Source organism: Olea europaea, chromosome 15, assembly GCF_002742605.1.
Source record: "Olea europaea var. sylvestris chromosome 15, O_europaea_v1, whole genome shotgun sequence".
Classification (NCBI taxonomy): Eukaryota; Viridiplantae; Streptophyta; class Magnoliopsida; order Lamiales; family Oleaceae; genus Olea; species Olea europaea.
The window spans coordinates 11,750,412-11,766,485 of record NC_036251.1 but is presented as its reverse complement, the minus strand read 5'-3'; the positions used below and the strand labels follow the sequence as shown (position 1 = coordinate 11,766,485).

Sequence of the window (16,074 nt, the reverse complement as noted above, 5' to 3'; positions counted from 1 at the left end):
AACTCTCGAAAATCGTCCGTATTGTGCCCTATCAACCTATGATATCGATAGTATTTGCCCTAATTTTTCCCCAATGGTTCCGCCTATGGAACTGATGAGTGATTTACACTCATTATATTATGCCATTAATTTCATGATTTTGCTATCTTAGAGAGTATTTTAGAGGTGCTAACATGTGGTTTTCAAACTATTTTGAAGGATGGATGAAGTGGAGAAAACAAGTGCTAAAAGAGGCCAAATGAAAGAAATAGGCAAAAATTGGCGGAATTGGATGAAAGGACCAAAATGTAAGAGATCCAAAGTTCGAGGACTAAAGTGAACATAATCAAAATTTGTATCAGAACATGCAATGAAGATCCAAGAGTGGTAGGAGTCAATTGGATGAAGGAAGGTGTCAAAAGGGATCAAATTTAATCAAGATATGATCATAAATCATTTTCCAACCGAAAAGTTTTGCACCGGATTTTTAGTCCCACATTCAGACCCATTTTCGACATAGCAAACGATCTAATTAGAGAATGATGTCTGAAGCAAAGTTGTAGCCCTTTGAATTACCTTTCCAACGCATCTTGAATCACTTCAATTGGATATCGAAAGAGAAAGTTATGTTGAAAATACCGAAACACGTGAAGAATGCTGTTTCAGGCGAACCGGGCGCCCAGGCGCCACAATGCTGTAATTCCAATAAAAACTCAGCGCCCAGGCGCTGCATTCTGAGAAAGGGAAATTCAGATTTCTAAAATATATTTCTCGGTCCAAATCGACTCCAACCCATCCAAAACTCCTAAAAACTATAAATACCACCGAAAAACCTAAAAAAAGGGGAAAGCCGCACATTACAAATCTGTGGAAACCAGCCACGTATAGGGGGAACGAGCAAGAGAATTCTGGGGAGAACAGTCGGTAATTACAAAACAATTGAAGGGGATTTTCATTGGCTCAAACTTCTGGGATTGAGAAGGAAGAAAAGAGAAAAAGGGGCACGGCTGGAAAGACAAATACAATTGAAGGAATTAATTTTGGGGAAAAAATCAAGCTGCTACAAACGAGTTTTTCCATTCTTTTTTCTTTTCCATGTGCTTTCATTTTAATTTACTTGTGTTAATTCTTTCAATTATGCACTAAACTTTAATCCTAGGGTTGATGTAGCCTGCTTTAGACATGGTTGAATTCCGTTTTAATTATTTCAATTAATCTTTCCGTTTATGTCTTTATGTTGTTTGTGCGCAATACTTTCAATTAACCGGCCACTAATTGATTGATTTGATGTCCTAAATTTTGGCGCTCGAGAGAGGCAAATTTAGGTGTGATCTAAGACAACATAACCTAGATTTCGTAGGTTTCGAGAGAATGTGCAAATCTTTGAGGTTTGTTTTAATTAAGAACCACGTGCTTGATAATTTTTATATCTTTAATTCGGAATAGAGATATTGAAATTAAAATATAGAAATAAATTTTATTTGGCACTCGAGAGAGGGAAATAGAATCACTTACGCATTCTTGCATATAAATTTTGGAAAGATCGATATAAATAGTTATACGGTTGAAAAACATTGTCGAAGGTACGGTGAAATCATTCCATAGGCATTCATAATTTGATAAGAAATTCTATAATTTATCCTCATTTACTTGCGTCGTTCATCTCATTTATTTTAATTTAGCATAAAACATCGTTTCAACATTTGATTGTCTAAATAAAGTGAGGGCTAAAATAATTATAGTACTCAATTTATTCGAATATCAATCCTTGTGGGTTCGACATCCTAACTTCTTTATTATATTACAAAACTTGACACCGTACACTTGCGGTTTAAAAATCGCGTGGCAAGTTTTTGGCGCCATTGCTGGGGATTGATTTATTTGAATTCAATTGATATTATTACCAATTAGCTTTCATTTTACTTTAGATTTTTATTTCTATCGTAATTTTTATTTTTTGAGCTCCCTTGTGGTTATTTTCAGCTGTCTAGACCTACTACCTGTTGATCTTGAACCAGAACGCACATTTCACATTCTCAGAGGCATACAAAGAAATGAACGAGAAGCAATGGCAGAACAGGATGCTAGAGCAACCAATGAGGATAACCAACAAAGGGCTATTCAGGACTACATAAGGCTGGTTGTCACTGACAACTATTTTGGCATCGCATGCCCAGCAATTGCTGCAAACAATTTCGAACTGAAGCCAGAACTTATACACATGGTGTAGCAGAATCAGTTTGGGGGAGCTCCAACAAAAGACCCAAATACTCATTTGGGGTCCTTTCTGGAGATCAGTGATACAGTGAAAATGAATGGCGTTACTGAAGATGCAATCCGACTCCGCCTATTTTCCTTTTCCCTAAGAGAGGCATGGTTCCAATCATTGCTGTATGGATCCATCATGACTTGGGAGGGGTTAGCGCAGAAGTTTCTTACAAAATTCTTTCCGCCTTCAAAGGCAGCACAATTACGGAGTGAAATTGGATAGTTTCGACAAATAGACTTTGAACCATTCTATGAGGTATGGGAGAGATATAATGATCTATTCAGAAGATGTCCTCAGCATGGTTACTCGGATTGGTTGCAGATACAAACCTTCTACAATGGTTTGAATGGTCAGACACGGATAGTGGTAGATTCTACAGCAGGGGGTGCACTATTATCCAAAACTCCAAATGAGGCTTATGCATTATTGGATGAGATAGCTACTAATAGCTATTAATGGCCGAGTGAGCGTTCAAGTGCAAAGAAAGTTGTTGGCCTTTATGAAGTAGATCCTATTACCGCCCTTGCAGCTCAAATGTCATCTCTTACTAATCAAATACCTGTATTGACTTCACATGGATCACAAAAGAAATCAGAATCAATTATGGCTACATCCACTGCATACCAAAAAGTTGAAAGGGAGAATGGACAACTTCAGTATGTGAATGATTGGAATTTCAATCAAAAGGGAAACTACTCAGGAAACAACTACTATCAGGGGTTCAATAATCAAGCGTTTGAGCGAAAGCCATCACTGGAAGATATTTTAGGAACCCTCATTTCGAAGACCAGATCGAGGTTCAACAAAGATGAGGCAAGACTTGACAGCATTGATTCACATATGACCAACTTGGGGGTTACAGTGAAGAATTTGGAGGTACAGATTGGTCAGATAGCAACTGCAATACAGTCTCAACAAAAAAGGACAATTTCCCAGTGACACAGAGCTTAACCCACGAGAACACTGCAATGCTATTACCCTAAGAAGTGGTAAAGCAGTTGAAGAACGCAAGCTTAGAGAGGTTGGGGTACCTACATCGGATCCCATTCTTGTAAGGGAAAAGCATATTGAAGGGGAGAAAACTGAAGCAAAGGCAATAAAGAAGATTTATAAGTTTTACTCAATTTCATTTCCGGACAACCCACCTATCTTGAAGCCCCCACTACCATTCCTACAGAGGTATTTGAAGAAGGAGTTTGATGAAAAATTCGCAAAGCTTCTGGAAGTCTTCAAAAAAATCCACATCAACATTCCCTTTGCAGAAACTTTGGCCCAAATGCCTAACTATACCAAGTTCTTAAAGGAAGTGATGTCAAAGAAGAGAAAGTTGGAGGAATTTGAGACTGTTAAGCTGACAGAGGAGTGTAGTGCCATACTTCAGAAGAAGCTCCCTCACAAATTGAAAGATCCGGGCAGCTTCAACATCCCATGCAATATTGGTGGTATCACATTTGATAGGGCACTATGTGACCTTGGAGCTAGCATAAACTTGATGCTCTTATCAGTGTTCAAAAAGATGGGTCTTGGAAAAGTGAATCCCACAACCCTTACTTTGCAACTGGCGGACAGATCGATCACATATCCCAAAGGCATTATTGAAGATGTGTTGGTGAAGGTTGATAAGTTCATCTTTCCGGTGGACTTTGTGGTATTGGACATGGAGGAGGATGAGAAAGTACCAATGATTCTTGGCCGACCTTTCTTGGCTACTGGAAGAGCATTGATTGATGTGCAAGAAGGAAAGTTGACACTACAAGTTAATGAAGAGCAAGTAACTTTCAACATCGATCAAGAAAAGAAAGCCCCAGAAAAAGGAAAAGTTGACACTTCAAAATGATCCAATCAGCTGAAGTAATTGCAGAAAATGGAGAAAAAAGGGAATTATTTTATGATTCGTTGGTGCAATACATGGAAATTAGTTACTCAACAAGGGATGCATCTACTGATGGTAATGACTCAGAAATGAAGAAAGCAGTGGATTTCATCTTAGCTAAGAAGCTGACCCACCCGACCAAAAAAAAAGAGCTATGTAGATAGGCGTTTGAAACCTCCAAACATTACCAAACCAAAAGAGGTCTTGAAAGCCATACCAAGGTCAAAACAACCTAAGTTTGTTCACCATCTTACAATGAAGGAGAATATAAAGCCGAAGATAAAGTTCAAAAACAAGAGAAATGTGCCACTTGAGGATCCATCGTAGGCATTGCGGTTGAGTCAAGCTAGTGACTATAAAGAAGCGCTTCTTGGGAGACAACCCAAGCGTTCTTACCTTTTCACTTACTTTATTTATTTATTCTGTTTTTGAATTTTAGGGTAATTTATTTTATTTCAGAGTTGTTGTTATTTAGGAATTCATCAACCCTACCCGTCCCTTAGGTTTTTGAAAAATCAAGTTGGTTATTGATGTTTGAGCTAAGCACCACTTGTTCCATGAGTTTAATATCTAATTGTGATTTTTCAGAAACATGATGTCGCAGAGCAATCAACCAACATTGACAAGGAGAAGCTGGATAAATCTCAAGTTTGGGGGAAAAGCTAGAAGAAACGTCCATCAAATTCAACATTAGAGCACCAGACCATCGTTGGCAATTCAGACAATTCAGGGAAGTCCTCCTCTTTTTCTTCTCATTTAACATTGAGGACAATGTTTAGTTTAAATTTGGGGGGAGTGAATTATAAATTGTCTAATTGCCTTTTTTTTGTGTGATTTGTGTGCAATTTTTTTTTGTGTGTTTAAAAAAAAACAATTTATTTGTTTATATTTTTCTATTATTTATATATTTAATTTTTATTTGTGTGCATTATCAAAAAATAATAATAATAATAATAATTCGTGTTTTTGCATGTTTGTGTGAGTTAGAAAGCTTTGCCGGCGATGATATATATTATTGAGAACATGCGTTGGTTTATGGATTATGAATAGGTTATGTGCTTGAGTTAGATTTTTGCTTATTCATGTAAAATGGAAATTATTTTTGCACGTGAGTTAATTGTGGCATTGTGCATGAGTAGGTTGATTCATACTTATAGGTTGGATAAAGAACTTAGATGCTAAACCCAAACAACCATTAAACATCACAATACCCTTAAACCAAACTTAGGACGTTTGGATGATTGCACTGTTGTAGAAAAACTTGGAGATAAATGTAGATTCCATGTGTGCTAAATTTTGTGTGGATTGTTTGAGACTATTAGGATGAAAATTGGGTGAAAACCTTAAGTTAGAGGTCGATTTTCGAGAATAGGTGTTTAATAAGGGGCATTGCATTAATCACTGCATTGGAAAAATAAAAATAAAAAAAGATCCCAATGAAGACAACTTTAATAATCTCATTGTGAATCGTCTCTTCGTAGCCTTTGTGACTCGAGTGATTAAGCCTGTAAGGGTTCAAAACCTGGTGTCCTAAAGTCGTCTGATTTGAGAGTCATCGGCCTAAAGCTCGCTATATGGGTAATTTAGAAAGCTTAAGGGAGAGACGTCCACACAAAGGACGATTAAAGAATAAATTTATATTTGAGAAAAAAAAAAGAGAAAAAGGAAAAAAATAGGTAACAAATGCCTTGATTAAGCCCCGAACACTTGTTTTAGAGGATTAGATCTTTGGTAAGGGGTTAGTAACTTGGTTGGTTCCTAGAGGTTGAAGCAGTCAAAAAATAAGGAGAGTCCTCATTTTGTTGACATGTTGAACTGCAATCAGTAAAATCTAACCAAAGTTGAGCGGTGTAAGATATTAGTATTGAAAATTAACTTTGGAATACACCTTGAGAAGTGAAAAGAGAACAAGTTTGGGGGTGTGTGAATCCCACAGCGATGTAAGGAACTATTTGACTTTTAAGGTCGGAAATTGGGTCAACTTATTATTGTACAACGTTGCACTTAACTCTTCACACACACACTCGTTTTGCATTGAATATGTGAGAATTTGGCTCGTGCATTATAACTTTGAAGTAATTCATCCAATTGACGCTATATTTTTAATCATAAGGCAAGGTGTCTAACATAATGTGTTTTTTTTTTCTAAAGTGATTTTGTGTTCTTTAATTATGTTTGTGTGCTTGTTAATGACTTTCTTTGTTTTGGTGTTTGCTCAAGGACAAGCAAAAGGTTAAGTTTGGGGGTGTTTGATGAGTGATTTACACTCATTATATTATGCTATTAATTTCATGATTTTGCTATCTTGGAAAGTATTTTAGAGGTGCTAACATGTGGTTTTCACGCTATTTTGAAGGATGGATGAAGTGGAGAAAACAAGTGCTAAAAGAGGCCAAATGAAATAAATAGGCAAAAGTTGGCGAAATTGGATGAAAGGACCAAAATGTAAGAAATCCAAAGTTCGAGGACTAAAGTGCACATAATCAAAATTTGTATCAGAACTTGGTATGAAGATCCGAGAGTGGTAGGAGTCAATTGGATGAAGGAAGATGTCAAAAGCGATCAAATTTAATCAAGATATGATCATAAATCATTTTCCAACCGAAAAGTTTTGCAACGGATTTTTAGTCCCATATTCAGACCCATTTTCGACATATCAAACGATCTAATTGGAGAATGATTCTGAAGCAAAGTTGTAGCCCTTTGAATTAGCTTTCCAATGCATCTTGAATCACTTCAATTGGATATCGAACGAGAAAGTTACGCTGAAAATACTGAAACACGCGAAGAATGCCATTTCGGGTGAACCGGGCGTCCAGGCGCTATACCCTCAGCGCCCAGGCACCACAATGCTGTATTTCCAATAGAAACTCAACCCCCAGGTGCCCAAGTCGCATTGCCCAGGTGCTGCATTTTGAGAAAGGGAAATTCAGATTTCTAAAATATATTTCTCGGTCCAAATCGACTCCAACCCGCCCAAAACTCCTAGAAACTATAAATACCATCCAAAAACCTAAAAGAAGGGGAGAGTCGCACATTACAAATCTGTGGAAACCAGCCACGTATAGGGGAACGAGCAATAGAATTCTGGAGAGAACAGTCGGCAATTACGAAACAATTGAAGAGGATTTTCATTGGCTCAAACTTTTGGGATTGAGAAGGAAGAAAAGAGAAAAAGGGGCACGGCTAGAAAGAGAAATACAATTGAAGAAATTAATTTTGGGGAAGAAATCAAGCTGCTACAAACGAGTTTTTCCATTCTTTTTTCTTTTTCATGTGCTTTCATTTTAATTTACTTGTGTTAATTCTTTCAATTATGCACTAAACTTTAATCCTAGGGTTGATGTAGCCTACTTTAGACATGTTTGAATTTCATTTTAATTATTTCAATTAATCTTTCCGTTTATGTATTTAAGTTGTTTGTGCGCAATGCTTTCAATTAACTGACCACTAATTGATTGATTTGATGTCCTAAATTTTGGCGCTCAAGAGAGGCAAATTTAGGCGTGATCTAAGACAACATAACCTAGATTTCGTAGGTTTCGAGAGAATGTGCGAATTTTTGAGGCTTATTTTAATTAAAAATCACGTGCTTGATAAATTTTATATCTTTAATTCGGAATAGAGATATTGGAATTAAAATATAGAAATAGATTTTATTTGGCGCTTGAGAGAGGGAAATAGAATCACTTTAGCGTTCTTGGCTATAAATTTTGGAAAAATCGATAGAAATAGTTAAACGGTTGAAAAACATTGTCGAGCGTACGGTGAAATCATTCCATAGGCATTCATAATTTGATAAGATATTTTATAATTTATCCTCATTTACTTGCGTCGTTCATCCCATTTATTTTTATTTAGCATAAAACATCGTTTCAACATTTGATTGTCTAAATAAAGTGAGGGCTAAAATAATTATAGTACTCAATTTATTCGAATATCAATCCTTGTGGGTTTGACATCCTAACTTCTTTACTATATTACAAAACTTGACATTGTACACTTGTGGTTTAAAAATCACGTTGCATAAATCGCGTGGCAGGAACACTTCCTTTTCTCATGTTTGCATGAGGACCTCTTCGAGGGTGTGTTCTTTAGTGGGTGATATTCGTGGAATCTATATGGTAGAGCTTAGGGCAGTCTCTATCCTTTCTTCTTTCGGGCATAGGACTTCCATCCATCCTTTTTTCCTTGCTCCGCCCCATGGGTCAAGACTTGGCTCTGGCTTTATCTTGATCCGACATCGGCTCCTCCGCACTTCTGTGTTTTTCAAGTCAGTTAAGGAACTCGTGGTATGTTTGGGGTCGTCTTCATGGAAAGACTACCAGAACCTTGTTCGAGGTCTTAATCTAAAGAGGACTGCCATGAATGCGGCGTCATAAGAGATCTTTTTGACCTTCACAAATTGTTTGTTGAATCTGCCGAAATAACTTTTCAGTGACTCACTTCTCCCTTGTTTGATACTTACCAGTCGTTCCTTGGGCATGGTTCTAGCCTCCAACCCCATGAATTGTGCCAGCAAAACCATGGCTAGATCATTTCAGCTTTTTATGGACCTTTGATTCGATCTTCTAAACCACCTTTTGAACTTGTCTCCCAAAGTTATTGGAAAAGCGCAGCACATTATGGTGTCGCTTGCTTCTTGCAGTTCCATCCATAAAGTGTAATTGTCCAAATGGCTAAGGGGATCTCATTTCCCTCCGCACACAATTAGGTGTGGTATCTTTAATTTCTCGAGCAGGGGTTCGATAAGGATGTCCTCCGTGAAGGGAGAATGGCACTTGGCAAGGTACTCCTCCGCCATTCCTTTTACTTCAAGCTTTCATATCGGCAACGCGTCTTTTCTAAGTGCTTAGTTCAAGCTCTATTTGTTCAAGTGGGCGTTTCAGGTTTGGGTTTGATGGCCACCCTTTGGGGCATTGAAGAGTGCTGAAAGCCTAACCTATCGAACACACTATCAGCCTTCCTAGTGATTGGTGCTAGAGAGGGGCTTCTGACCTAGTCAGTTCAACTTTTTTGATGGATTCTTCCTTTGAAAAGTAGAGGGATCTCCTTATAAAGAGTTGCCTAGCCTTCCCCTGGCTGGGGATCTTACCTCTGTGTCATGCAGGGAAACGTAGGTCTAGTTTCGCTCCAGCCTGTTAACTACATTTGTTAACCATTCGATAGCTCCTCTCATTGCAGTCGTTTGGAAGTTACCTATTTTAGTTTGGTTTTGCTTTTTTTGAGAACCATGTGGGATACTAGTTTTCCCGAGGTGGAACCACTTTTCATATCTTCTTTTTTGTTGTCGTTTTCTGAAAAGAGCTGGGCTAGATTTGCACAATAAGGGCTCTTCTTCTAGCGCCAAATTGTTGACATCAAAAATTGTTGAAGATGTTTGTTTTTTTTAGCCAACTTTTTGAAAATGGATTTCCTATATATATATATATATATATTCTTTTTTTTTTTTTTTTTTATCAAAGTTACAAGTGTCATCCTTTTCCTTGGATGTTCTACTTTCTATTTATAGGAGGGGTTTAGCTAAATTCTCTTGGAATTATGTCTTGTCAATCTAATCAACTACAGTGTCGAGCTCGGGTAGTGTGCCGTGATCTTTTTTGTGATTGGCTAATAAGTTCATCTCCTATTGCATCATAATAACTCTCCCATTTGATCAGGAAAATCATGATTTCATTTAGGATAAGAGGTGGCAACAGTAATTAGTGGATGTGGGCGGTGCTGACGTCATTTCTACAAGTGAGTTGACAAGGTGTAAGGAATCAATCATGATGTCTATTGAAATCATGGTAGATACAGAACCGAGCTGATCTAGAAAACCCGAACTAACAAGTTGATGAGATAGATGTGCATTTTAAATGAGATCGGATATCGATGGTCAACAATGTAGATAAAAAAATGTGAAGGATTGAGAATGATGTAGATAGGCATATAATTTGTTGAACTTGTCATTGATTTACCTTAACTTCAAAATTTAAATTATATAAATCAATAGATCCCTCAAAATTTCGTTGCTAACTGAAATATATATTAAAAAATAGAGAAGTAGAGATAGAGTCTATTTTGCATGAAAACTCATAATCTGGCCTTTTAGCATATATTTAAAAAGTGCTATCTCACTATTTATTTCAAAAATCACAAAACTTGTGAGAGATAATTATCATTTAACAATACAATGATATATGGTCCAAAAACTTATTTTGCCTTGCATGTCATTGTTGAGGCGCAGAAAGAATAAGGTTCGTAAAACCCATTGAATTTTTGTATAGCTTACAACTAAATTTCTATATAAGTGACACGATATGTCACTCTCTATTTCAAAAGTGATATATTGTTAATAAATATTTTTATTTTAAAAGTATATAATGTATAGAAGTCTCTATAATGTACTATATTCGTAGCAGCAAAAAAAACGAAAGATAATAATAAAACAAAATGTCAAACACTCGAGTTTCGTAAATTAATCCAACTTTTTTTTCTTTTACGGCTTCTTTTTTCATAGTAACAACTGAAATGATTTCACTTCTTATTCATTCCTGATTTTTCAACTTTCAATATACTTTTATGAACACTAGTAGTAAGCACGTAAATTGCACGTCTTATATATCAAGAAATGATATACGTACTATTTTTGAATTACTAATACCGCTTTTTAAAATAATAGAGGTAATCGATATTGTTAAAGGGAATATCACAATTGAGTGTGTGTGTGTGTGTGTGTGTGTCTATATATATATAAAAGTTTTTATGAAATTATGTATATAATGTGAAAATGTTGAATAAACTAAAATGTAATGATATTATTACAATAATACTTCTTTGTGCACAATAATATTTGTCAAGGTCCCACATCTTTCCCTTTTTTTTTTTTTATCTTTTGTTTTTACTAAAACTTTTGTTGTTTGCATTGAAACTCCGCGAGAAAGTACGACATGGAGTTGCCCATGAGAAAATACATGTTCAGGAAAATATAATCCAAAAGTAGGCAATGTTTGTCCTTGAGCCTTGTTAATTGTCATTGTAAAGTATAGACGTTTTGGAAATTGTTTCCTCTTGGATTTGAATGGATATCGTTCATCATTTGTTGGAGTTAATGGGATGTGAGGAAGGAATACTTGTTTTCTAGAATGTTTCGCTGATTGTTTTTAATAATTGAATGTCAGTTTCACTCCTTATATTAATTCAAACACAAATGATAAATATCAATTAAATATTTCGTCATTTATTAATTTTAAATCAAATGGTAAATATAAATTAAATTGGTAATAACGGCTTTGTTATGAAAATTAAAAATTGGAAAGAAAAAAATAAATTGAATGTTAGTCATTGAATTTCCCTATGTAATTTCCTTTTTATTCATTGAATGTCCTCGTTAATATATTAATGCAACCTTGAAAATATTTGTAATCTCAATTAAATAATACCTTAATGAATGAATTATAATGACAAGTATGAAGATTAAAAATTTCTTCCGTTGATGAAAAATTAAAACTCATTGCATGAATTATAATGTAAATCGTGACGATTAGTAAGGGTTTTGTTGATGAAAAATAAAAATTGTAAGAACAAAATGGTAATTTGTATGTGTGTGTATTATATATATATAGAGTGGGCATGTAATTAAATATGTAAGGGTAAATTTGGTATTTAAAAGTTTCTCTACCATCCCCACTTTTAATATATTGTAGATTAACAACCTTGATTATGCTAGTATTAACTTTGTTTTTTGACTGCTTACAGATTGATTGGCTACGTGGAGATTTGTTGGATGTTGATACCTAATAAATCCCGGATGATAATCTAAAATAAAAGTCGGATAATTTATAAACACCGTAAGCTTGGCTCGATTCGAAAACAACCAATTCACTTGGAGTTAGGCCTAATCCATATGAGTGACCTAATGTCTTGCTATATGTGTTTTGCTCCTAATTGTGTCTTTCTTGGTGTGTGGATTACATAGAGCAAAGGTGATAATGAGGAAGCTGATTGAGATGAGGCGGCCATCTGGGAGTTGTGTGAAATCAACCATTACCTTCATCCTTTCTTCTACATTTCAATCATCACCCCCTTTGTGTCCTTTGTGGATTAGATAACGCTAATCAGAGTGGGTAGAAAGAGGAAATTGAAAGTGCAATGTTGTGGTCGAATTGATGCCTCAAGTGGTATTCGTTTGATTGGTGTTTCTGAGCCCAAAATTAAATATTTCTTGAAGATTTTCGTGTCAAATGATATCAAACCTTTTACTGTTGAGAAATATATGATTGTTTGGATGAAAAACTGGCAATAAGTGGTCTGAAACGAAGTTGAAAGATCGGGCAGAGAGCTAGACAGAAATTTGGGATTTTGTTTCGTAGCTAGCAGAATCATCATGGTATTATTGTGTCAAACCACGGACCTAGTGGAGAAACAGACACCATCGCTGTACTCAGCAGCCGAAGTCAAGAGAGTAATGTGTAGGCATTCGTCGACGATTTACGTGAGGACGCGTCCAACAGATTCAGGTGATGTGGTCTTTAGACGAAATGTTGTAGGCGACGAGGTGTACCCTATTGTTGGATTTCAATTTTGAGCAATACAGTGAAAGTAGGATGATATTGCCTTAGACATTCAGGGGCCGTTTGTGTTGTCGTGGTTCCTAGAAGCTTTGGAATGTGTAGTGGTAGTCCAAAAGCGGTGAATTCTTATTGCTCAATATTTATGTACTTTTAGACATGGTTCGCTCGGTATTGTGTTCTTTCTCTTTATTTATTAGAGTAACGATTATCGTGTATGGTAATAATTTACTTTTCACATTAGAAGTTATCGTGTGGGATGATATTAAGATTGTGCTTACCCTGAAGGGGTAACCATTGCATATTGCTAGATCTAGGAATTTTTTGTTAATTATTAGCCTTAAATTCTTTGTGAATTTTTTACCAATTAAATTTAGAATTGCATGTGACTTTTGAAAAGTTTGTTTAACTATTCTGTGTGAATTATGTCTCTACTTTGCTTGTGGTCATTATTTGGTATTGATGGCTTATGTAGATCTAAGGTAAGTGCGAAAAGTAAGATGTATTTTAATTGTGGTATTTCGGACATGTTGAAAGGGACTGTGCCTAGGAAAGATAGTAAAAGGAAATATAAAGAGAGAAGTGAGGTAAATGTGGTTATAGGGTCGAATGATGACCCTAGTGAAGTTTTTGAGAGCGATCCTAGTTACTGCATGTGCATCGTGTGTAATCCTTTTTGCATGTGTGTGGTTGCTTAACTCTATTGCATTAATATATTATACAATCAATTTGTTTGTGTGCAATTACATGAATTGAAGCGATCTTATTACTTTGTGTAATTGTTTGCATGCGTAGTGGGTTGGGATGCATAGCAATGTGTTGAATACCTTTTGGTTAAGGTGGAGTATAGATGCTTAGCGGTACATTGGTGGTTTGAATTGGAAATGTGGAGTGTGACATTTGGATCATGAGTGACGAGGTGATTAAATGTTGGAATCCTTTTTCTATGAAAAGACCTTGATCAATTGGAGTGTGAGAGAACAATTCTATCAGTTCTGTTAGGTGGAGACCTATTATCCATGTAGGTTAGGAGAAGTGATGTATTGATAGAGGATTATCACGAAGACTAAGGATCTATTGTAGTTGAGTGATCAAATTAGTAAGTATGGTGGATGATGAGATGAGATATGTGTTTTCAATGTAGGAGCAATACAGAATATGATAGGATAGCTGTGGTGAGATTTTTTTGTAGGGTCATTTATGCATTTGTTACTTATGTGTTGGCCATTTGAATGATTAACTTGGTGTCTGTCTGTTGTTCTGTGTGAACATGATTGGAAAAAATTGTGTTATACTAAATTATACATCGCTTATTTATTTGTTCTTAATTGATTATTGTGAATATTTACTTTTATTTAGGTGTTTTTGACCTTAGTCCTGGTAAGCATATGGAGCAGGTACGACATGTATTTCGGGTCCGAAACACGAGATAAGATTGTGATCTCAATTTTATTGGTTACCTTGATAACTTTATGTTTTGACTATTTTTTTGATTGGGTATCAAGATTGAAATTTGTTGAATTTTGATACCTAATAAATCTCGGACAATGATTTAAAATAGATGTCGGATAATTTATCGACATCATAGCCTTGGCTCGATCCGAAAACAACCAATTTACTTGTAGTTAGGCCCAATTCATATGAGTGACCTAATGTCTTGCTATATATGTTTTGCTCCTAGTCGTGTCTTCCTTGGCGTGTAGATTACAATCGAGCAAAGGTGAGAAAGAAGGAGCCCAGTGGGAGGGGGCGGCCATGTGGGGGTTGGGTGAATTCAACCATTACTTCATTCTTTCTTCTACATTGTAATCACCACCCTCTTTGTGTCCTTTGTGAATTAGATAAGGGTAACCGAAGTGGGTAGAAAGAGGAAATTGAAAGTGCAATGTTGTGGGTCGAGCCGAGGCCTCTGATGGTGTTTGTTTGATTAGGTTTTTTTAGCCCGAAATTAAAGATTTCTCAATGATTTCCGCATCAACTAAAGTGCAATTAACTGCATTATTTTCAGCCCATGTTTACTGATTTTCCAAATAGAGCCTAATTTTTAGTGTATTTGCTGCCATATTAACAATTCTGAAGAATGAAAAAACAATTCAATGACAAAAATAGATACTACAGTTAAACCTCGGTAAAGTAATGTTCGATAAAGTAATAACCTCGATTATATAATAATTTCTTTCGATCCCGACTTGGGCCAATGGACTAAAGTAATAACCTCGCTAAATGCATTAAGTAATTAAAAAAATTGAATCCTTAAGGGCCCAATAAAAATATAAAGTAATAATTACTGGATTTCATTGAGAAAAAAATATATACATATATATATAGACCAAAATCTTTCAATCAATCAACAATACCCGTACAATAATCATTCCTTTTGAAAACTGAAATCGTTCAATCAATCAACTAGTTTTGATCGTATTCCAGGTAAAGCATTTTCAATATTCTCCATGATAACTGAACCACTTTCATCAAAACGTCGGTAAGATTTGATTCCATATCTTGCCTTGAAACGTTCTAACTATCCACTAGAAAAGCTGAATTCTGAATTAGTTTCACTATACATTTTTTGCAAAAGCTCTTTTGCTTTTCCTTGGATAATTTCTCCAAACATGTTCACTTTATCTTGCCTTTGAAGGAACCACTCATACAAAACTTTATCTAAATTAGGGTATTTTGCCAATTTGTGCCTTTCAACATCGCTATTTTTCATCTCATTTGACAAATATTCCAACGCCCTTTTGAGAGTGTTCGATATTGTTGATTGACTAATAGTCAAATCAAACTTTTATTGCACCCATGCTTGCATATCTTTTTGGCTAATAGTTGGATTCTCTTTCTTATGCTCGCATATTGCACTCCTCATTTTATCGGTTAAAGTTAATTTTTTTACTCCTTTCAAATAATGAGAAGACATTGGAGGGGAAACAAAATATTGTATGTGCTTGAAATATGTCTTCCAAATATCTAGCTTTTATAGGTAAAGACTCAACATTTTCATTTGCTATATACGTGAACTTAGTTTTTAGAGACATTAAGTTTCACTAAAACTTTTGAACTTCTCTAAATTCAAATAATACTTTGATTAGTGTCTTTTGATTTTTCTTACCACATACAATGTACATATTTTATATTGAAAAGCTCTCTCTAAAATAATAAATATTTATTTATCGATAAATGAATAATTTATTCATTTATCGATAAATAAATAATCTCGCTAAATGAATATTTTTTTTGATCCCGAGGGTATTATTTTATCGAGGTTTAACTGTACAAATTAAACACTATAAATATGAACGATCCCAAGATAAATAGAAAAGCATAAACAAAAATCTTATTATCAAATACGCACCTATCTATATTTCTTTTGATTAAAATAATAAAAGCAATTGACCCCCAAG

General features: G+C 35.4%; 1 protein-coding gene across 1 annotated transcript; it reads left to right on the top strand.

Moving 5' to 3' along the window:
• Positions 1-2,782: 2,782 nt before the first annotated feature.
• Positions 2,783-4,085, top strand: LOC111411238. The gene is made up of 2 exons (XM_023041789.1): positions 2,783-3,134; positions 3,193-4,085. Exons 1-2 carry the CDS (start codon positions 2,783-2,785, stop codon positions 4,083-4,085), a joined length of 1,245 nt encoding a protein of 414 aa, XP_022897557.1.
• Positions 4,086-16,074: the final 11,989 nt, after the last annotated feature.

What these genes read in the sequence shown, in the direction of transcription:
- LOC111411238 (XM_023041789.1), top strand. Translation starts at nt 2,783, where the DNA reads ATGTCATCTCTTACTAATCAAATACCTGTATTGACTTCACATGGATCA. An exon ending in GAATTTGGAGGTACAGATTG is followed by an intron (nt 3,135 to 3,192) that starts GTCAGATAGCAA and finishes CCAGTGACACAG; the next exon opens with AGCTTAACCCACGAGAACAC.